Below are 24236 nucleotides of genomic sequence, written 5' to 3'. Positions count from 1 at the left end.
GTTTGAGCGACAGGATAGAAAGAAACTCCCAGGTGAGATCTGAGAAGGTCTACTTTTCTGTCGTCAGTTGTATCTTGGTTCTCGAACAGAATGCATTCCAGGAGTCGGTTCAACTCCCGGAACCGTTCAAAAACCAAGGAGTGTCCTGCAGCCAAATTGGAAGCCGTGCCGGATGTTCAGCTTCTGAAAATCATTCAAAAACTGGAACACTCACTTCTGGGTTTCGATCGTTCAGGAGCCAATTTGTTCGAGAGCCAAGGCATTTGAGATCCCAGGCATGACTATGGATAAAGGATATGATGCAGTTGAGAGGAGGGGGGGTTATATTCCTTTTTTAATAGTTGCTTGGTTTTTATTGTCTCATGTTGAAAACTTTCGATAAAAATAGTTTAAAAAATGAAACTCGCAAGCAGGACCCCAAGCCCAAAAGGACTCTCCCCCTCTTCTGAAATTTGTTCCCAGAAAGCTGCTGCTTTTCCAGGGGTCTTGCAATGCCCACTTGCTGCCTCTGGAATAACATCACACTCTCCCCCCCCCCACAAAGATACTGAATTTTTTATATTTGCTGGGGGGGGGGAAGCGGAGGGAACCGGAGAATTATTGTCGGCTGCTGTTCTCTCCTTAATGGGGTTGAGGAGAGCCTATAATGTGTTGGGATTTGCTCTGGGAACAGAAGAGGTGGGCAATCTGATTAGGGGGAGAAATATCTTCCCCCGAGCTGGCTCAATTACCTCTGAATGGTTTTCTAATTGACTTAGCGCTTCTCTGTGAGCACTTAGCTAGGTCAAACGCCTGCCGTCGAGCGAAGCGGCTGGTGGGCTTGATATATGACGTATTCATTTCCAATTCCCAAATGGAACAGAGGAAGTGAGTTTTGATGGCAGAAGCCGGGACGTTTGTGGAGGAGGGGGCGCTGCAAAAACAAGAGAAGGAAGACTCCGCTTAGCTGGTTTGAGCCCAGTTTTAAAACAAAGGGTATTATCAGGTAGGATTCAATCATACAAGAACAGGCTGTGTCAGACTAGTGGTCTGTCTAACTTAATCTTGTTTACACTGACTGGTGGGACACGGGTGGCACTGTGGGTTAAACCACAGAGCCTAAGACTTGCCGATCAGAAGGTTGGCAGTTTGAATCCCCGCAACGGGGTGAGCTCCCGTTGCTCGGTCCCTGCTCCTGCCAACCTAGCAGTTTGAAAGCACATCAAAGTGCAAGTAGATAAATAGGTACCACTCCGGCGGGAAGGTAAATGGTGTTTCCGTGTGCTGCTCTGGTTCGCCAGAAGCGGCTTAGTCATGCTGGCCACATGATCCAGAAGCTGTATGCCGGCTCCCTCGGCCAGTAAAGCGAGATGTGCGCCACAACCCCAGAGTCGGCCACGACTGGACTTAATGGCCAGGGGTCTCTTACGCTGACTGGCAGCAGCTCTTTAGAGTTCCAGGCAAGGGAGATCATGCTATGTTGGTAGATGGAGGCAGTGGGCCTTTGTGTACCAACTACTGAGAACAACAAGTGAGGAGAGCCCGGCTGCACTCAGGCACTGCTTGTGGGCTTCCCAAAAGAGGCTTTGGGTTGACCACTGTTGAGAACATGATGCTGGATTAGATACGCCTTTGGTCTGATCCAGCAACGCTGTCCTTCCTTTGCCCGGGATATAGCCAGGTCTGTCAGGTTGTAGGTCTGCAATGGCTCAGTTCCTCCCTGCTCCTCCCATTCTATCAGGAATTTCGTAGGGCTGTTTTTGTACCCTGAGAAGAACGAATTCCACTGGTCTTGTGGTCAAAATGAGACTTCTCTCCCGACACCTTCAGGACCGACTCGATTTATTGTGCCAGGGGCCACAGGAGAATGAAGCTGCCTTTTATCAGATGCAGAGAAGAACATCCTGAGAAAACAGGACAGGAAAGGAGCTCCTGAGCCCTCAGAGATGGATGGGCGCTTTGGAGTCTGCGGGCGAGGAGGCTTGAGTGCAGGAATCGGTGATGCTGCAGTCCGTCGTCGGAGTTCCCTCTTGGAGCTTGGGCATCTGGCCGGATGTGGGAGAAGGAACAAGCCATTAGCAGTGTTATAAGAATCCTAAGGCCTCAAATATAAATTAAATGTTCATAAACGTACAAGGCGAACACATACAGAAGTATATAGACCACGTGTCTGAAATAGTACAGGAGAGCAATCCTGAAGCCATGTTGACTCTCCCGGTGACCTCAAATATTCCTCTGCAAGGAGGAAGGAAATGGGGAAACCCTTCCAATTGTCTTTTCAGTTATAAATCCTCTCTTAAGAGCGTATTTCTGTATGAATAGGGTGAGCCTGTGACCTGGAACTCGGAAACTAAAGTATTACCCATCACAAAAGAATGGCCAGGCTGCCCAGGTAATGCAATCAGTGACCATTATCAGGTATCCTGGCAGACAGGATTTCTGTTGTAGACCACTGCCTTCTGTGATGTATGTATGATGTGGTTTTTTTAGGGGGGGGTCTTGGGCTAGGAGGGGGAAAGTGTGTCTTATAGAGCGAAAAATACGGTATATATAAGGGCTTGCGCACCATCGTTCAGGGTTCTCCCTCCTGCGTGTGGTGAGTGGGGACCCTGTTGCAACAGTTTAAGAAAGATCAGGCTCACTAGCCGCTTTGCTTCTCAATATTCTCTAGTTGGCCTCTGTTATTTTCTCCTACCGATAAGGAACCCACTTGAGGACTCTATACAGGCTTTTGGATACCCCATAAGGGAAAAGGAGCAGTTTTTCCTTATAAAAGTTGCAAGACTGATCAGAGTCCCAACCCAGCCAGAGGCCAACTAGAGACTGAAGACTGGTCGGCAGGGAGGTGGGTAAAGCACTGCTTTGCTCACCCCACCCCCTCAATGGTTCAGCCTGACCTACACTCGCAGGAAAGCGAGATGATGGAACAGACTGTTCCATTTTAGGTGCATGGAGGACTCTTAGCACAAACGATGAAAAAGGCCTTGGGGCTCTTTGGCGCAGGGAGGGGTGCAATATAAATAGGTGGGGTTTTTTAAATCAGAATTATAGAGTTAGAAGGGACCTGAAGTATCATCTCGTCCAACCCCTTGCAATACAGGAAGTGGAACCAATGGTTGGCAAAGACACCAGAGTGGTTGTAAGAAAGGAGGCAGGCAGGTCATGGAGCTGGCTGAGACCTTACTGAGGTTGGTGGGCCAGTGCCCCATTTTCTTCTAATGGACCAGCCTCCAGGGCTCTTTCCTCTGTGCACTGAGCAACATTCAGTTGCATTTTGATAGCCCATTGTTGAATGTCGCTTGGCCAACAAGCTGGTGTGAGAAAGAGCCCCAGTTCTGCCAAGGTGAGAGGGGCGCTCTTTGAGAACTCCTGCCCCTCTCGACTGGCCCAGGGTTGGCAGAGCTCCCCAGGGAATTTGCCACAGAGCACGGGCATTTTGGGTCTAGGATCACGGATGGCCTGAGCCCCATCTGTTCCATCCATTCAGCGGCACCCTCCCCGCTACCTGGTCAAACTTCCGGGCACTGTAGACTTCGTTCTTGTTCATGAAGGTCAGCAAGATCCAGTCGCAGAGGAAGGAGCCCTGTCGGAGGAGGAGAGTGATCAATCAACACCAGAGCAGGAAAAGTCTTATTTTATTTTATTTTTTAATTGAATGAAGCAATGAGAGGAGGCCACAGTCCACAATACTCACCACTCCCACTGACGTCAGCGCCGTGGCCAGATTAATGATTGTGGGGATAAGGCTGAACTTCCCTGCCTAAGGGGAGAAAGGGACAGAATCGCTATAAGCCCTGCTTGCAGTGACCTTGAAGAATTTAACTGATGTGACAGTATGTCTGGTTTGGATGACTATTTTGACTGTGTGACGCATTTTATTCTGCTTCTACTCTCTTTTGTGCATTTTTTCTTTTGTAGTGGCTTTGGCTAGTCAAAGTAAATAAATAAATGATAACGATAATAGTGCATTTGACATGTCTGGAACATGTCCTTGAACCAGGGCCATGCCGCTTGCTTACCTGGATGGCAGGTGGGGGACAGGTGTGCATGGAGGAGTGCCCACAAACCTCCCGCAGAATGTAGTCTACTGTAAAGGTAAAGGTACCCCTGGGACGGTTAAGTCCAATCAAAGGCAACTATGGGGTCCTGGCGCTCATCTCGCTTTCAGGCTGAAGGAGCTGGCGTTTGTCCACAGACAGCTTTCCGGGTCTTGTGGCCAGCATGAATAAACCACTTCTGGTGCAACAGGGCACAGTGATCGAAACCAGAGCGCATGGAAACACCGTTTACCTTCCCGCCGCAGTGGCACCTATTTATCTACTTGCATTGGCATGCTTTCAAACTGCCAGGTTGGCAGAAGCTGGGACAGAGCAACAAGAGCTCACCCCGTCGCAGGGATTCAAACCGCCGACCTTCTGATCGACAAGCCCAAGAGGCTCCGTGGTTTAGACCACAGCCATCCCTGATGTAAGAGAGAGATGTACCTGTAGCACCTCTCTTGTACCTGCCGACCTCACCTTTCACCCCAACCTCTACTGGCATGTGATTCCTGAAGCTTGCCCGTAAGGGAAGGCTGCCCTTAACCTGAAAACAGTTCCTCCAGCCCCCCCCCAAGCCCTACTTCGAAAACTACTTTTGCAACTCGGCGCCTGCATCCCGGTAGCCCAGCCCCATGTCTTGTCGGAACTTGCATACGACCGAGCTACTCCTCCACGGACATGTCCTCCAACGGTGATTAACGACGTAAGCCTTTGATGAGGCTCCAGGCACTTTCCCATTACACAGAGTATCCATACAGCAGCAGAAGGACGAGAAATATATAAGGTACATTGCTACACTCAATATGCCAGCCAGTTTGGAAAACTCAGCAGTGGCCAGAAGATTGGAGAAGATCAGTCTACATCCCAATCCCAAAGAAGGGCAGTGCCAAAGAATGCTCCAACTACCGCACAATTGCACTCATTTCACACGCTAGCAAGGTTATGCTTAAAATTCTACAAGGAAGGCTCAAGCAGTATGTGGACCGAGAACTCCCAGAAGTGCAAGCTGGATTTAGAAGAGGCAGAGGAACCAGAGACCAAATTGCAAACATGCGCTGGATTATGGAGAAAGCTAGAGAGTTCCAGAAAGACATCTACTTCTGCTTCATTGACTATGCAAAAGCCTTTGACTGTGTCGACCACGGCAAACTATGGCAAGTTCTTAAAGAAATGGGAGTGCCAGATCACCTCATCTGTCTCCTGAGAAATCTCTATGTGGGACAAGAAGCTACAGTTAGAACTGGATATGGAACAACTGATTGGTTCAAAATTGGGAAAGGAGTACGACAAGGCTGTATTTTGTCTCCCTGCTTATTTAACTTATATGCAGAATTCATCATGCGAAAGGCTGGGCTGGATGAATCCCTAGCCGGAATTAAGATTGCCGGAAGAAATATCAACAACCTCAGATATGCAGATGACACAACCTTGATGGCAGAAAGTGAGGAGGAATTAAAGAACCTTTTAATGAGGGTGAAAGAGGAGAGCGCAAAATATGGTCTGAAGCTCAACATCAAAAAAACGAAGATCATGGCCACTGGTCCCATCACCTCCTGGCAAATAGAAGGGGAAGAAATGGAGGTAGTGAGAGATTTTACTTTCTTGGGCTCAATGATCACTGCAGATGGTGACAGCAGCCACGAAATTAAAAGACGCCTGCTTCTTGGGAGAAGGGCAATGACAGGCCTAGACAGCATCTTGAGAAGTAGAGACATCACCTTGCCAACAAAGGTTCGTATAGTTAAAGCTATGGTTTTCCCAGTAGTGATGTATGGAAGTGAGAGCTGGACCATAAAGAAGGCTGATCGCCGAAGAATTGATGCTTTTGAATTATGGTGCTGGAGGAGACTCTTGAGAGTCCCATGGACTGCAAGAAGATCAAACCTCTCCATACTGAAGGAAATCAACCCTGAGTGCTCACTGGAAGGACAGATTGTGAAGCTGAGGCTCTAGTACTTTGGCCACCTCATGAGAAGAGAAGACTCCCTGGAGAAGACCCTGATGTTGGGAAAGATGGAGGGCACAAGGAGAAGGGGACGGCAGAGGACGAGATGGTTGGATAGTGTTTTCGAGGTTACCAGCATGAGTTTGACCAAACTGCGGGAGGCAGTGGAGGACAGAGGTGCCTGGCGTTCTCTGGTCCATGGGGTCACGAAGAGTCGGACACGACTAAACAACTAAACAACAACACATTGCTACGTTTATTTCTAACTACGCAGACAGAAAAGAATATACATCCTCTCTCTGTGAGAGACAGTGAACCAACTGCTACAAAGAAACAGGAAACCAGTAACATCAACTTCTGTCTCCCGTGAGACTTCCAACAGTCTGGAATGTAAACAGAGTCTTGTGACTCCAAAAACTGCACAGTGGCATAAACAGAAATCTAACATGTCCCTCCTATAGCAAGCATCTCTGTCCCTTACCTGCCCGTGCACAATCACATCGATGCGGATGCCGTAAGCCTTGATCAAGGTGCGGGTGCTCTTGCCCCTGTGCTTGTAGTACTTGGCGAACCTGGGGGTCAAAAGCAAGGGGTGTGAGCAAGGCTGGCTGCTGCCATAAAATGCCCAGAACCTTGGCGCAGAGAAACCTGGCCCTCCTGCATGGCTGCATTGGCAGCAAGCAAGGCTGTTGAGAAAATACTTACTTCCCCCACCTAAACATACACCGCCTGGTAGAAAATGTTGGAGCTTAAAAGGTCGCTATTATAATGGTGAGTGCTGCTCCACTCACTCATTGGCTGAACTCCTGTGATGTCACAGAATGCATGTGTACTCTTCCCTCCCCCGGCCACACCCCTCACTAGAATGCGCCTTTGAACTCTGATCATGCCTCTTGCTTCTGTGGATGGAGGACTGATAGGGAGCTGGTGAAACAAGCCTACTTTGGGCCCTGGCCCTGGCATGTTCCTCCCACCCACCCAGAAGGGAATGTGACCCTCAAGCTGAAAAAGGTCCCCCACTCCCCAGAGCTATGTGTCTTAATGTCAGCAGATCGGGGCTGGGAAGAGGGGCTCCAGGCCTTGGATGATGTGGAACCTGCAACACCCTTTGCAAAAGAAAAACCCTCCCTTGCACACAGGTCAGCTCAAGTTACATGACCCCCTCTTCCTTCTACTGCTTACATCATAGCTCTGGCTGCCATGAGATGTGGGAATGGCTGCTATTGGTGGGGCTTTGAAAGGGGATCTGACAAATTTGAGGGAGGAATAGGGAGGTCCATCTGTTTAGCGCATGGGTAGGCAAACTAAGGCCCAGGGGCTGGATCCAGCCCAATCGCCTTCTAAATCTGGCCTCTAGATTTAAGGACTCTATACAGGCTCTTGGATACCCCAGAAGGGAAAAGGAACAGCTTTTTCTTATAACACGAGGAAGGGCTCGTCCTTTGCCATAGGTAGCAAAACAGCTGGAGCCTTTCCTTCCAGAACAAGGATGTGCTGTTACCTGTAATTGTATCCAGAGGAGGCCTGGGCCCACTTGGGGTCCAGCCTGCGGAAGGAATAGCGGGGGTTGCACATCGTATCCGGCAGGTCCAGGTTGCAATTCCAGTTAATGATCACCCCAATCACGCCGCCCTGCCGAGGGAAAGCTGGGTCAACAAAAGGAGAGGACCTCTTTCCAAACACCCACAAGCCCACCCTGGCGAGTGTCTCCGTGGTGCCCACATCATCGCCACTGCCACTTGAAAGGGGAGGTACATTTGTTGGAGATGCAGAGAGGGTACAAAGATTCACATGTGGTGGAATTGTAAGAAAATAAGGGAATTTTGGGATATACAGTCATATCTCATGTTACGTCCGCTTCATGTTACGTTCTTTCAGGTTACGTCCCGTAGCGACCCGGAAGTACCGGAAAGCGTTACTTCCGGGATTCCCCGCTCGAGCATGCGCAGAAGCGCAAAATAATGTCACACGCATGTGCAGAAGCGACAAATCACAACCCGTGTGTGCACAGACGCGCCGCTGCGAGTTGCGCTCTTTTCATGTTGCGAACGGGCCTCCGGAACAGATCCCGTTTGCAACCAGAGGTACCACTGTACAATTAACTTAAAAAGATGTTTAACATCTCTCTTGCAAAAAAAATCTGAACCCTTTCTACTGGTTATAATAGGTATCAATATTCCAAAAAATGTGAGGAGGATCGTCTTGTATGCAACAGTGGCAGCAAGAATCTTAATAGCCAAAAAATGGCTATTCCACCCCAACCAAAGTGGACTGGCAGACAAAATTATTAGAATATACAGAATCAGCAAGGATGACAGGAAGGATTAGAGATAATACAGATCAAAAGTTCACTACAGAGTAGGATATTTACAGGAAATATATTTAAAAGCATTGTAAGAAGGTGAATTCTCTGGCAGGCTTAGAATGACCCCTGTATGAACATAAAATCCTTATTAAAATAAAAATTTGGGGAAAATTTGAGGGGATAATGAAAAATGGGCTACTCAACAGAAACCTGGGACTCTTGATGGGGTGACTGGAAGTCGTAATAGAAGTTGTGTTGTAAGAAATTAATGTATTTTTTGGTAATTTGTATCATCCTTTGGTGTTTTGTTTTGTTTTTTTGTTGACTGTTTTTTCTTTCTTTACAATCAATAAAGCAATTCAAAAAAAGAAAAGAAAGTGGAGGTGCAAGTTTGCATAAAGGAATCATAAAATGCAATTTGATGATAGTACCCTTGGCTCAGGCCAACGACCTGCCTTTTTCCATCTTCTCCCATGCTCTCCTCCCATGGGCCAAACAGAAGCCCATATGGGCAGCCCAGGAGCAGGACCCAAATCAAACAGCATCCTCCCCCTTTTTTCAGTTCACAGCAGCTGGTATTTAAAGGCAGGATGCTTCTGTCAATGGAGGTAGTGCACAGCCAGGGTAGCTGGGAGCTGGTGAGAGCCTTTTATCCTCCACAAATTTGTCCAATCCTCTTTTAAAGCCATCCAAGTTGGTGACCATTGCTGCCTCCGGTGGCAGTGAGTTCCACAGTTTAACACAGCGCGGCACGGCAAAGTTCTTTCTTTTATCTGTCCTGATTTTCCAACATTCAGCTTCATCAGGTGTCCACGAATTCTGGTGTTATGAGAGAGAGAAACTTTTCTCTGTCCGCTCTCTCCAAGTCGTGCGTAATTTTATCAGATTCCATCATGTTGCCTCTTACCTTTTCTCTAAACTAAAAAGTCCCAAAGGCTGCAGACTTTCCTTGCACAGGAGTTGCTCCAAGCTCTTGATCGTTTCGGTTGAAACTTCTCCAACTCAGATTAAATCAAATAAACAAGGAATATTTGGTGCTATGTTGGAGGGGATGCCAGGAAACAGGGAATTATGTTCACATGTGGTGGGAGTGTAAATATGTACAATTTTTTGGCAAAGGGTGTTTAAGGGAATAACAGAAATCACTGGGTTAAAGCTGACCAAAAGTCTAGAGGTAGCATTATCATCAATTTAAGATGGGGTGGAAGGTTCACAGGTTACGAAGGACTTGCTCACAAATTTATTGACAGCTGCGCTAAGTATTATAGCTAGGAAGTAGAAGGGGCAAGCAGAATATTATATACTGTTGTTGTTGTTAATACCCCACCGATCTGGCAGGGTTTCCCCAGCCACTCTGGGCTGCTCCCAACAGATTAAAAACAGAATAAAACATCACACATTAAAAAACTTCCCTAAAGAGGGTTGCCTTCAGAGGTCTTCTAAAAGTCAGATAGTTGTTTATTTCCTTGACATCTGATGGGAGGGCATTCCACAGGGCGGGCACCACCACCAAGAAGGCCCTTCTTCCTCTAAAATGGAAAGGTGGTATAAAGAGGTGTGGGATTTGGTATTAATGAAAAATTAACATGTGCCATTAAGGTAAGATGGGGAATATGCCGGAGAAATGATTTTGAGGAGATACGGAGGGTGTTTGTAGAATTTGTACTGTTAAAACGGTAAAGGGCCAAATGGGTGGCGCTGTGGGTTAAACCACAGAGCCTAGGGCTTGCCAATCAGAAGGTCGGCGGTTCAAATCCCCACGACGGAGTGAGCTCCCGTTGCTCGGTCCCTGCTCCTGCCCACCTAGCAGTTCGAAAGCACATCAAAGTGCAAGTAGATAAATAGATACCGCTCTGGCAGGAAGGTAAACGGCGTTTCCGTGTGCTGCTCTGGTTCACCAAAAGCGGCTTAGTCATGCTGGCCACATGACCCAGAAGCTGTATGGCGGCTCCCTCGGCCAATAAAACGAGATGAGTAAAGCAACCCCAGAGTCGGTCACGAATGAACCTAATGTTCAGGGGTCCCTTTACCTTTACCTTTTACCGCAAGAGGTGTTGAAGTTTTGGGAGGTCAGATGGTAACAATGGAATGGTCTCGGTGGTAGGGTACACTTTCTTTCTTTCTTCCTTCCTTTCTTTCTTTCTTTCTTTCTTTCTTTCTTTCTTTCTTTCTTTCTTTCTTTCTTTCTTTCTTTCTTTCTTTCTTTTATTGTCAAAAAAGAAAAAGAAAGAAGCTTCTCCAACTCTACAGTATCCTGGTTGAGGAGAGGTGACTAGAATGGCACACCATATTCCAAGCACAGCTGCTCCATAGATTTGTATGGTGGCCTTAGGATATCGGCAGTTTCATTTTCAATCCTGTTGATACGGAATCTACTCCCCCTCACACCCTGGTAGCATTTGTTTATTGCATTTATATCCCACCTTTTTCACCTCAGGGAGCTCAAAGTGGCATATGGGGTTCTCTTCCTCGTCATTTAATCCCCACAGCAACCCTGCAAGGCTGAGAGCAAGCTACTGGGAAAGGGCCACAGCTCATCTGTCTTGCATGCAGGAGGTCCCAGGTTCAGTCCCCAGCATCTCCAGTAGGGTTGGGAGAGACTCCCCTGCCTGAAATCCTGGCGAGCTGCTGCCAGTCAGTGTAGACAATATGGACCTAGATGGACCAAAGGTCTGGCTCGCTATAAGGCAGTTTGTCATGTGCCTACGACTGGCACAAGGTCGCGCCTAGAGAGCTTCACAGCCAAGTGGGGAGTTGAACCCTGCTCTCCCAGGCGATAGTCCAGCACTCTAACCACTAGGCCACACTGACTCTCTGCCCCACTTCATTACTCTGCTGGTCAATGAAATCCTTGCTGGGGTAAGTAAGAGTGTGGAGTCCATCTAGCTGAAGAGCTTATCCCATGGGGTTAGGAGCAGCCGGGATGGCTGAGAGATGAGCTTCACTGAAGCAACCGATAATATACCCTCCATCCCAGGAGAGCGATGAGAGTCGATTGGGGCTGATTGATATGAAGAGAAAGGCAATTAGAGGGCGGCCAGCTACCCGGAATTGGCAACCTGAGGGAGGTTGTGGGCATCCCACAAGTTGGGGGGGGGGGTTGTGGAGCAGGAAGCATCAGGCTGGAGCTTCCGAAGGGGGCAAACTTGCCAAGTTGCCGGAAGATATGACGACGGGCAAATCCGTCAACTTCTGTTTCTCTCAGTGTGAGAATTTTTCCAAACTTAAGTTCAGTTCTCCGTGTTTTCAAACGAGTTTGTGATTTATGAAAATCCATCAGCGTTTTAATGTGATTCCTGCCCCCCTCCTATTATATATACAGTTTGCATTCTGTGCATTATTTAAGCTAACATTTGCGGGTTTTTGCACCCGTTATTTGGGGGAAATCTGCAGGTATGCAAATTTCAAAGGACGGTTGTTTCGGTTTGAGTGTTGTTTTGGAAAGTGTAAATTAGGCAGGTGCTCCTTAAATTTGAATTGAATTGAATTGAATTGAATTTCTCTCCTCTGCACCCAGACAGAGGTTCTAAGCCATGGGTAGGCAAACTAAGGCCTGGGGGGCGGATCCGGCCCAATCGCCTTCTAAATCCGGCCAATGGATGGTCAGGAATCAGTGTGCTTTTACATAAATACATTTTAAATACATTTATTTAAAATGCATCTCTGGGTTATTTGTGGGGCCTGCCTGGTGTTTTCACATGAGTAGAATGTGTGCTTTTATTTAAAATGCATCTCTGGGTTATTTGTGGGGCATAGGAATTCATTTTTTTTTCTTTTCCAAAATATAGTCTGGCCCCCCACAAGGTCTGAGGGTCAGTGGACCGGCCCCCTGCTAAAAAAAGTTTGCTGACCCCTGTCTAAGCCATCCTTTCAAACCTGCTGCCCTCCAGAGGTCATTGGAGTTCCATCAGCCTCATCCAGCATGACCAACATTCAGGGACGATGTTTGCTGTTGGTTTTCAACACTTGCAATGGGGCTTGCATTTAGCAATGTTTAAATTTGCTGCCCGACGCAAGTCCTGTTAAGAACGCTTCCACTCAGGCACTCCTGATCTGATCCTGCCCCTGACAAAAGCAACACGACTTGCTTTCGGTACTGAGTTTGTTCCCAGTCACTCCTTCGATTGCATTTGGCACTGTTCAAGTTCAGTGCCAAATGCAAGCCTCCAAGCTCGGAGGCGCGAGGCGTCGGGTGAATGACAGGTGAGCAGCATGTTGCCAAGAGTCTCCTCAAACCCGAAGCCGTCCTTGTTATTATGTACAGCACTGGCCCCAGCACTGCATCTCTCCTCTGCAAAATCATCTTCCCTTTTAAAGAGATCATTTGAAGAAGAATAGGAGGAGGAGGAGGAGTTTGGATTTGATATCCCGCTTTATCACTACCCGAAGGAGTCTCAAAGCGGCTAACATTCTCCTTTCCCTTCCTCCCCCACAACAAACACTCTGTGAGGTGAGTGGGGCTGAGAGACTTCAAAGAAGTGTGACTAGCCCAAGATCACCCAGCAGCTGCATGTGAAGGAGCGGGGAAGCGAACCCGGTTCACCAGATTACGAGTCCACCGCTCTTAACCACCACACCACACTGGCGAGTGGCCCATTCCAAAACCAAAGCGTTCCAAAACCAAGGCGCGCTTTCCCATAGAAAGTAATGCAAAATGGATTCATCCGTTCCAGACTTTTAAAAACAACCCCTAAAACAGCAATTGAACATGAATTTTACTATCTAACGAGACCATTGATCCATAAAGTGAAAGCAATAAACAATGTACTGCAGTCACACACATCAGTCAGTCGGTAGCTGAATTGGGTTCCACACAGTCACAAAAACAAAACAAAAAAAGAGACGCAAAAACAAAAAAGCAAAATAAGTAGCAAAAACAGACAGACCTCAGTGTAACACTCAAAATGGAAGCGTAACACTCAAAACGGAGCACATTCAGCTTCCGAAAAAAGTTCGCAAACCGGAGCACTTACTTCCGGGTTTCTAGTGTTTGGTTTCCAAGTTGTTTGAGTACCAAGGCGTTTGAGAACCAAGGTACCACTGTAAAATATTGGGGGGCCCATGTAAGCCCCACTATGGATGTAGCCAAGGGGGAGGCAGTTGGGCAGCTGCCCACCTAAATCGATCAAAAGCAATACAAATCAATACAGATCTGAGGTTCTGAACCAAGGTACCACTGTATTTTTCTTACAATCATAAGGACTAGAAACCTAACTTCTCTTTCAGGGTACATACAACATGTTCTTTGCATGCAGAAGGTCCAACGTTCCATTCCCAGCAGCACCTCTAGGTAGGCTTGGGAGATACTGCCTGCCTGAAACCCTGGAGAGACACGGCTGCCGGCCAGTTCTGAACCAGATGGACCTGACTTTCTACAAAGCAGCTTCCTACATCCCTACACGACCTTTACCTTTTCAGCCAGCTGGGTGAAGTTCTCTCCCGCTTGCTCCACAATGAAGCCCAGCTTGAAGATGGGGCAGTAGAGGCCTGTGGTTTCGTTGAAGGTGCAGCTCTTCAGGTAGCTGTCGTCGTTGTCCTTGACGTTCCCTCTGGAGAGAAGACGGAACAAGGATCAGGAGCAAAAACTCTCCTCCTGTGTGCTGCTGGACTTTTTCTGGCACAGCAAAAATGCATCAGAAAAAGCCAAGTTGACACACAAGGGCAAATCCGCCGTCGGACATCATTCTGCATGCATCGCAGTCACCGGGCATTTTGGAAACCAGTTTGGGAACTTCCCTCCAAGGGCCTAAGACTTGGGTCAGGCGACCAACCCTACCTGGATGCGCTGGTGCTCTTACTTGGTAAACCGGAAGCGAGGGAAATGGATGTTGTTCTTGATGAGGATGGTGAACTCTGGGGCCATCTTTGACAAGTTCTCACTAGGAAGCAAAGATGTCTGCTGTTAAAGTCAAGGTAGAAAAGATCTCACACACACAAACACACACACACAAGCATACACATATACAGTGGTACCTCGGGTTAAGAACTTAATTCGTTCTGGAGGTCCGTTCTTAACCTGAAACTGTTCTTAACCTGAGGTACCACTTTAGCTAATGGGGTTTCCCACTGCCGCCACACGATTTCTGTTCTCATCCTGAAGCAAAGTTCTTAACCCAAGGTACTATTTCTGGGTTAGAGGAGTCTGTAACCTGAAGCATCTGTAACCCGAGGTACCACTGTAACACTGTTCCTGAAATACTTACCGTACATTAGCTCCCAGCATGTTTCCAAGCACAATTCAAAGTGTTGGTGCTGACCTTTAAAGCCCTAAACGGCCTCAGCCCAGTATACCTGACGGAGCGTCTCCACCCCCATTTTTCAGCCACTGAGGTCCATCTCCGAGGGCCTTCTGGCGGTTCCCTCACTGCAAGAAGTGAAGTTACAGGGAACTAGGCAGAGGACCAATGGTAGTGGCGCCCGCCCTCCCATCAGATGTCAAGGAAATAAACAACTATTTGACTTTCAGAAAACATCTGAAGGACAGCAGCGGAGGAAGCTGCTCAGCACCTGGGCCGGCGTGCCTAGGGTGGGGCGAAACCGCCCATACGGGCAGGGCACATCACAGGGCCTCTGGAGTCTGCCTGCCTCCTCCCACTCAGCTGCCCTACAGCTAGTGGGGAGGCAGCGGGCGGACCATTTGGCCTAAGCCATTGTGTCTCTCCCAGGAGAGAGGCGTGGCTCAGGCGCACTGCAGGCCCTGTGGTGAGTGCCACCTGGCATTTTGTCACCCCCCTCTGTGGTGACACCGGGGGCGACCCGCACCCCCTTCCTCCGGCCCTGCTGAAGGCAGTTCTGTTTAGGGAAGTTTTTAATGTTTGATTGCACTTTTAATTCTGTTAGGAGCTGCCCAGAGTGGCTGGGGAAACCCATCCAGATGGGCAGAGTATAAATTATAAATTATTATTATTATTATTATTATTATTATTATTATTATTATCTCGTGTTTATCTCCATGTCCCTCCTTACCTGACAGATGCTGCGTCCTCCACAGGGCACCAAGCTCTAATCTCACAGGTTTTCATGCTGTAGTTATAGGAGATACAGCGCCCTGTCTTCTCTCCTATAAGGAATGAAAGAACAGGGGCACAGGTGAAAGCTGGCCACCCCACAAGCACATTTTTTGAGCCTGATGGGGTGTTGTCACCTCAATATTGCCAGGAGGGATGGCGTCTGGGGGAATGGTGTCTGCACTAGAAAGCCTTTCCCAACCTGGTAAATGCTGGATGTTTTGAACTACAACTCCCAGCAGCTCCAGCCAGGGCAGCTGTGCCCCCATCAGCCGTAGTGTCATGCAGCTACGGAGACCGGAGCTGATGGGAATTGTAGTCCAAAATGGCTGTGCTGACTGGGGCTAATAGGAGGTCTAGTCACAAATGATGTTGCTGGCTGGGGCTGATGGGAGTTGTAGTCTCAAATGATGCTGCTGGCTGGGGTTAGTAGGAGTTGTAGTTCAAGAACATCTGGAAGGTATAAGATTGGGAAGTTTGTAGTTGTGGGTCCCAAGACATGGTCTGGAGAGGCACCACCTTGCTGAATGTCTAAACCTGCTCAGTGCCTGGATGGGTGGCCACCTGGGAATTGCATGCACACCTGGGAACAACCCAAGGTTCCACAACAGGTGAAAAGCAGAGTACAGATGCAAGGAAAGAAATAAATGGCTAAAAACCCAGGGGAGAGCCAAGCCAGGGATTTCACAACTCGCTCGCTTAGAGCCTGAGTCACGCCGGTTCCTGTCACGAGACAACCCCATTGCTCACCATTGCCCAGCATATCCATCTCTCCTGCATGGCAGTCCCTGTCGGAGCGGCACAGAGCCCTCACATTCTGCAAAAGGCGGACAAGAGAGAGTAGTTAGTGTGGGATATGATACATAAGTAGCAGTCAAGTACATTCCTTGTTTTCCTAGAGTGGACATGCGGGGGAATGTTTGGTCCAGCCAGTCGAAAACTCCCTGTTTCCTCCTGGCTGAGACATCCTTCCTTTGCATGTGACTAGAGGTGGGCATGACCTGTCCAGGTAACAAAAGGGCAGGGCACACTGCACACACTCTTTCTTTGAATTCCTCTGTCATTGGAGCAGCTTTTTAGCTAGAGATGCTCTGTTGGCTTCCAGCCAACACTGGGATTATCCCCATGTGAGATAGATCCACATGTATATGCTTTGTAACTAAGTCTGCCTTCAGGGATCCAACTGTGAACTGATGTGAGTAAACAACTTTTATATACTTTACACACGATTGTGGTGTGTTTATTCTTTTAAGAGGGATATAAGGGAACTTACCAGGAACCTAACAGTGAGAGGCCTACACAAGCCTGCAACCAGTTATCAACTGTGCTTTTAAAGGGGGAATGTAAAACTCTGCTAAGTAAAGGAATTTGCTAGCACAAGTTAGGAAGGATATTAATAAACAATATATCCTCTCCTGCCTCCCTGAACATTCCCACAGTTAGAAGCACAGCAAGATCCACAGTTCCTGGGCCACAAATCTGCCTCAACAGGATGGTTCGTAGCGCCTCTTTTGATGACCGGGCAAACTTTTGAGATAAAGGAATCGGGAAGCGGATAGCCAATCAGGGTTGTGAAATATTTGGCACAGCCAATTCCTACCTCAGGGCAGGTGTTCTGAGTCTGTGAGGAGGTGACTTGGACGCGGGTGATGATGCTGAAAACACTGCCTCCCTGCAGACAAGACGGAGAGTTAGAGGTGTTACACGAATTTTTATAATGATGGGGGGTTGCCCCTCCAGCACGCAGTGTGCACCCACCCCCTTTGTTCACACAATGTCTCCTCGGAGCACCACATAACGCACAACACCACACCATTCCAACTTCATTTGACTCAGAGAAAGGAATGGCTACCAAGGGGAAACTTGGGAAATGAGTATATAATAATAATAATAATAATAATAATAATAATAATAATAATAAAAGATTGTATTTATATCCCGCGCTCCCCAGCCGAAGCCGGGCTCAGGGCGGCTAACAACAATAAAATAATACAACATTCTAAAATCATTTCATTATAAAATTAATTCAAATCAAATTGACAGCCATAATCCCTGAAACGTGGGGTCATGTATGCAGCAGCCCCAGCCCAAGAGAGAATTGCTGGCATCCTGGCAAATGGGTGCCAGACAGGTAGCCATCCCATGGAAAATAGCAAACCATCCAGGAATGGATTAGCTCTCAGTCTGGACAAAGAAGTGCGATTACCTGGCCTGGAAAACCAGGAACTTGTAAATATTTCCATTGTCTCACTGGATGGGTGTATGGTGGAGGGCAAGGGAGGCTTAGAGGCAAACCTGATGAACCAGTTTCTGCCAGATGACCCTTCCCTGTTTGTGACATATGTATGATGTATCTGTGATGTATGCATGATGCTTCACCAAAGGTGTTTGTGGGCAAAGCATCCAACCAATCAGCCTCGTGAGAATCCTGGGCACTTTTAGAACATGAGAAGAGAACCTGGCTGCTGGATCAGGCTAAAGGGGGGGGGGGCGGTGTCCCTCTAGCCGATAATCCACTTCTCACAGTGACCAAACAGATACTTCAGTTTTGGGCCGGCTCAAGACTTTTTGGAACCTGAGGCAAACCACAAAATGGGTGTCCCTTTCCCAACAGGCAAGAAGAGGTGAGTGAGGATCTACAAAGGGGAATAAAGATACAGGATTTGTTGCCCCTGTGGATTCTGCCACCTGAGGCAATCGCCTCAACTTGCCTCATGGTTGGGCTGGCCCTGCCTCAGTGAAAAGCCTGCAAGCAGGACCTAAGTACACAGCACTCTCCCTATTTGAGTTACCCAGTAAAGATAATTGAGTCCCCCCCCCCCAAAAAAAAGGGTTCTGGAGTCCCCCTCCCCTTCAAAAAAAAATGGTTCTGGAGGCAGATCATTTGTTCCATTTTTGCCCCAAAGGCTCTACACAATGTCCCTGTGACATTAACATATGAGAGTGTTGGAGGTGAAATAGTTAAACAGGTTACCCAATCAGAACCCAGGGGGTGGAGTCAGAGGGACTATAAAACCAGCTCTGGGAGGGGTGAAGGAAGGAGTTCCTTGGGAGTTGGGTGGTTGGTTGGAGTGGGAGTGAATTGGGATAGAGTCTGCGGGTAGGTTGAGTTAGTGTAGTGAAATAAGCTGAGTCAGGAACAGTTAGAGGCTAGGAAGACAAGTAAATATCTGAGAGGTGGTTTAGTGAGTAAGAGCAGGTAGCGGAAGTTATAGGTCTGGATAGGCACCCGATGATTGTAATGGACCAATACCATTTATGAAACCACACGCTTGTTAAAGTGCAATAAATAAACAGAAGTTTATGTTCCAAATTAACCCTGGCTGGACTCAGTATTGCACCAGGTACGGCCTGGGTGGTGGCAGTGAGAAATAAAGTGGTGGCACAGGGATCAATAGACGGTGAAACGTCCGGGGACCCTGTGTGATCGCCACAGTCCAACACAGGTTTTTATGACATGGCATTGTTGGAGACCTTATCATCGGGGAGAACAATTGTGGTGCCCTGCAGAGGTTGGGTTTCCCAGCATGCATCAGTCCCAGCCAGCATAGCCTGTGGCCACATCAGGAATCATGGGAGTTGTAGTCCAGAACCATCTGGAGGCATAGGAGCCAACTCCTTGCGGTACCTTCTCACACACACACACCCAATATAATAGTTGAGGGTGCTGGGCCACCCCAAGTTACTGGGCATTGCCATTCAAATGGTGTGCGTGTGTCATGTCATGTGATTGATTATGCAGGCCCCCCCCCCAATATTCTATTCAAGTTTGTACCCCTGACAGTAGGACACCCATTTGTCTCTTTTTGCCTCCCATAATCCAGAGGCGACATCCCTGTGCTTCTTCCGCTGCTGAGCTCAGGTGTGTGTTCCTGTCTGCAGAGGGCGCTCTTGTGTGCTCACCTCTGGAGGCTTCACATATTCCTCCACATCCCAGACCTTGTGCTGAGAGCGACTGACACCCTTCACTTTAGTGATGACGGAGCTTTCTGGGCCCGACTCGCTCTCCTGGTAGCCCTTCTGGATGATAAACACGTACCTGTTAGGAAACCAGCAGAGTCTTGTAGCACCTTTGTCATAAGAATTCTAAGGTCCCAAATATAAAATAAATGCTCATAAACGTACAAGGCAAACACATACATAAGTATATAAACCACATGTCTGAAATAGTACAGGAGAAGCCGGTCCTGAAGCCAGTTTGACTCGCCAATATTTCTCTGAAGGGGGAAGGAAATGGGAAAGCCTCTCCACTGTCTTTTGCTTACCTGTCTTAAGGGCATATTTGTATATGCATACAGTGAGCCTGTGGAGTGGATTCAGGAACTAAAGTATTTACCATCACACAAGAATGGTCAGGCTGCCCAGGTAAAGCAATCAGTGACCATTGTCAGGTATCCTGGCAGACAGGATTTCTGCTGTAGAATGCCTCTTGTGATGTATTTCTTCTGTAGACCGCCTCCTTCTATGATGTATGTATGATGTTTTTTGGGGTGGTCTTGGGCAATTTCAAAAGTCTATATAAGGGCTTGTGAACCATTGTTCGAGGTTCTCTCCTCCCTCCTGCGTGTGGTGAGTGGGGACCCTGTTGCAACAGTTAATAAAGATCAGGCTTACTAGCCGCTTTGCTTCTCAATATTCTCTGGTTGGCCTCTGTTACTTTCTCCTACCGATAGGGAACCCACTTAAGGACTCTATAACGGGGAAAAGGAGCAGTTTTTTCCTATAACACCTTAGAGACTAAAACCTTGTATTAAGAACATAAGAGGAGCCTGGTGGGTCAGGTCACTGGCCCACCTAGTCCAGCCTCCTGCTCTCACAGTGATGCTTGGGGGGAGCCCACAAGCAGGACCTGAGCACAAGAGCAACATTCTCCCCACCTGTGGTTCCCAGCAACTGGGATTCAGAAGCACTGCTGCTTCCAGCTGTGGAGACAGAGCATAGCCATCATGGCTAACAGTCATCGATAGCCCTCTCCTCCCTGAATTTGTCCAATCCTCTTTCAAAGCCATTCCAGTTGGTGGCCATCGCTGCCTCCTGTGGCAGTGAGTTCCAAAGTTGAACTATGCATTGTGTGAAGCACTTCATTTTATCTCTCCAGAATCTTCCAACAAAGGGGATTTCCACTAGTTCTAGTGTTCTGAGAGAGGGAGGAAAGATTCTCTCTATCCATCCTCTCCATCAGATGTCAAGGAAATAAATAACTATTTGACTTTTAGAAGACATCTGAAGGCAGCCCTGTTTAGGGAAGTTTTTAAAGTTTGATGTTTTATCGTGTTTTTAATATTCTGTTGGGAGATGCCCAGAGTGGCTGGGGAAACGCAGCCAGATGGGTGGGGTATGAAGAAGAAGAAGAAGAAGAAGAAGAAGAAGAAGAAGAAGAAGAAGAAGAAGAAGAAGAAGAAGAAGAAGAAGAAGAAGAAGATTATGCCATGCATAATTTTTAAAAACTTCTACCATGTGGCCACTTACTCGCCTGCTCTCTAAACTAAAAAGTCACAAACACTACAACCTCTCCTCGTCTGTAGTCAGTCCATCATCCCCTTGATCTCTTTGATTCTACTTTTCCAATTCTACAATATCCTTTCCAAGGTGTGGTGACCAGAACTGTACGCTAAATGTGGTCACACACCATCAATTTCTATCAATGGGGCTTTTTTATCCCATTCCAGTACCTCTCAGGAGGGCGCCGTTACCATTACAGTGGTGGTAATAATAATAATAATACAGTGGTACCTCGGCTTAAGAACTTAATTCATTCTGGAGGTCCGTTCTTAACCTGAAACTGTTCTTAACCTGAAGCACCACTTTAGCTAATGGGGCCTCCCACTGCTGCCGTGCTGCCGGAGCACGATCTCATCCTGAAGCAAAGTTCTTAACCCGAGGTACTATTTCTGGGTTAGCGGAGTCTGTAACCTGAAGCGTATGTAACCTGAAGCGTCTGTAACCCGAGGTACCACTGTATAAGAGAACAAGGGAGGCATTCATGGTGAGTTACGGCACTCTATTTCTGGAAAAATAGCACTGATTATGATACTGACAGTTTTATTTTCGATTCCTTTCCGAATTATCTGTAGCAGGGGCTTTGCCCTTTTCACAGCAAAACCACACACTAGGTTGACATATTCCCCAAGATATCTGGTACAATCCCAAACTCTTGCCCCCAGTCCGTCACTGCCAGTTCAGATCCCGTAAGTGTCTATATGAAATTAAGATTATTATTTTTTGCCCTGACTTTACATTTGCTGACACTGAATTGCATTTGCCATTTTACTGCCCGTTTGCTCAGTTTGGAGAGAGGTCCTTTTTTGTGCTCTCAGCAATCTCTCTTTCTTCTAACAACCTTGAACAATTTAGTAACATCAGCAAACGCCCCCACCTCACTGCTCACCCCTAATTCTAGATAATCAATGAACAAGTTAAAAAGCACATATAGGAGCCCACTAAGCAAGACAAGCAAAAGTCACCGCCCCTCCCACCCCCAAAAAATGCAGCAGGGCTCACTTCCCACATTTATAAGAAAGTTAACAGAAAATATATTTTCCCATCACTGGCCACCACATTCAGTTCTGATCCTAGAACTGTAGAGTTGAAAAGGACCCTGAGAATCTTCTAGCCAAATTGTCTGCAATGCAAGAATATGCAGCTGGGATCAAACCTACAACCTTGGTGTTATGGCACCCAGTGCTTTTTTCGGGGGGGGTGCAGGGGTACGCATACCCCACACATTCTGTGAATCTTTGTCCTTTTGTCCATTTACTGTATTTATTTACCCCGATTTGAACTATCAAATTGTGATTTTCTGGAGTCAAAATGAGAGGAGTACCCCTAAACATTTTTTTTGGGGGGGGAGCACTGTCGGCACCAACTGAGCTCTATTCAAATGCTCAGTTCTGAGTCTCAAAAAAAATCACCGGATTGCAACACTTCCCATAGACAGCCCAGACTTACCAGATGAAATAGACCAGGATGAGGAGCTGAACAAGTCTATAGATGACCCCAAGGTTCCTGTTCTTCACCACAATCACCTTGGGAGTCTCGTAGTTCCAGAACTCCCAGAAATAATCCAGGCACCCCATCATGTATTTCCCCCCAGGGTTGGGAGCGTGGGGGTGGGGATGGGGGCAGACTCCAGGCAAACAGCAGCACACAAACCCCCTGAGGTCTTCTTCTGAGGTGTGATGGTGGTGAAGATGTGGATCTAGCTCTCCCTGCTGCAACCGTATAGTGTTTCACTCCATCAGGCTCTGCTCACCGTGTCCCAGCAAGAACCACCCCATCCTCAGTTTCCACATTCTGGTCCACGCCAGGGAGACCACCTCCTCCCTGCTTGCTCCTTTTGCAAGGACCAAATCACATCTGCCTGGAGGCTCCTTTGGAGCAAGACAATAGACTCTCATCCCTGTGGCCGTGGCGCCCTCTGTGGCCAGAGAGCAACAGTGCGCCTCTGAGCCAGCACCTCATCCATCTCTCGAAGGTGGTGCATACACTAGAGGAGTCTCAACAAAAAATAATATTTAGAATATACTGGACTGTTGGGAAAGAATCATTCTGCACAGAAACATGTTTGTACCTTTAATAACAGTTTGTGTGAGCTCTGGGCTGACTGGGTATAGCTGGCCGTGACTACAAAAGGAAAAAAGCTGCAGTTTGAACTCTGCCTGCAGGAAAAACACCCACAAGCTTTGCTGTTTGTTGTTTTGAAATAAAACCTTTATTAGTTTGGTTTTACACCGGTCTCATGGTGTCACAGTCTTCTGTCATCTGCCACCAGTGGAAAACCCCCCTCTAACACTACGCCCCCACTATGTTTGTTTTAAAAAAGGGCTATCTAAGGTGTCTAGCTCTTGGAGATGCAATAGGGATAATGATTCTCTAAAACATATGTTTTTTCATTGTCCCATACTGAAAGATTTTTGGCAGAAGGTAACTCCACAGAGCCTAGGACTTGCTGATCAGAAGGTCGGCGGTTCGAATCCCCGCAACGTGGTGAGCTCCCGTTGCTCAGTCCCTGCTCCTGCCAACCTAGCAGTTCGAAAGCACGTCAAAGTGCAAGTAGATAAATAAGTACCACTCTGGTGGGAAGGTAAACAGCTTTTCTGTGCTCTGCTGTGGTTTGCCAGAAGCGGCTTAGTCAAGCTGGCCACATGACCTGAAAGCTGTCTGTGGACGAATGCCGGCTCCCTCCACCTACAGAGTGAGATGAGCGCACAACCCCAGAGTTGTCTGTGACTGGACCTTACGGTCAGGGGTACCTTTTTCTTTACCTTTTAACTGAAACTCTCAACAGAACTGTATGGAGCAACCTTATGTTTACAGAGCAAAAGGTCCTCTTGAATTACATACCCAGCGGGTTGCAAAGAGGCAAGTGGTATCAGGGGACCTTACTTATTGGAACTTACAGGACAACACAAGTGGACTCTCCGTGCCCTTACCACAGCAAAAAGACCGATACTGATGAATTGGAAAAATAAAAATGTGTCTCCCTTCTAAGATTGGATTAAAGATTTATACCAGGCATGTCCAACAGGGGGCGAACAGCGGCCTCTTGAGCACTTGGACCCCCAGGGTGAAACAGGTGCAGAATGCCAGCACCCTGTCGCCTACAACTTCACTGCCTACAACTTTATTAACATCTATCTACAACTCCACTAGCACATCTCGGTATTGTGAATAACACCGAACTTACCTTTTGTTGGTATCTTCATGAACTTATCTAAAAGACTGAGTTAAGCATTTGAAAAATCTATTGAAACCGGACATTATAAGTTCATTTTAGGCTGGGTAGTTCACAAGTCTCTGTGGCTTTGTTTAATGTTTTGTATTTTTCTCAGAAGGTTGATGACAAGCTGGCTGCTTCCTTGATAAGGTGACAGACACAAAGGGGAGTCCTCTTCCTGTCTGGTTCTCAGAAAACAGCAGCTGGGCTGATAACCACAGTGCTCTCGACTCTTGCTAATCAT

At 47.5% G+C, this 24236-nt stretch overlaps 1 protein-coding gene across 1 annotated transcript; it reads right to left on the bottom strand.

Annotated features, from left to right (window-relative positions):
- Positions 1-1804: 1804 nt before the first annotated feature.
- P2RX2 (purinergic receptor P2X 2) lies at positions 1805-22355 on the bottom strand (the record flags this gene model as incomplete). Its single annotated transcript, XM_081892472.1, has 12 exons — positions 1805-2024; positions 3485-3562; positions 3674-3739; positions 6446-6536; positions 7466-7596; positions 13680-13818; positions 14068-14148; positions 15236-15329; positions 16027-16093; positions 16877-16948; positions 19180-19315; positions 22225-22355. 12 exons carry the CDS (start codon positions 22353-22355, stop codon positions 1920-1922), a joined length of 1191 nt encoding a protein of 396 aa, XP_081748598.1. The 3' UTR covers positions 1805-1919.
- Between the last annotated feature and the right edge of the window lie 1881 nt (positions 22356-24236).

Source organism: Podarcis melisellensis (genome assembly GCF_964234715.1).
Source record: "Podarcis melisellensis genome assembly, chromosome: 16".
Lineage (NCBI taxonomy): Eukaryota > Metazoa > Chordata > Lepidosauria > Squamata > Lacertidae > Podarcis > Podarcis melisellensis.
This window is presented reverse-complemented; position numbering and strand designations above follow the sequence as displayed.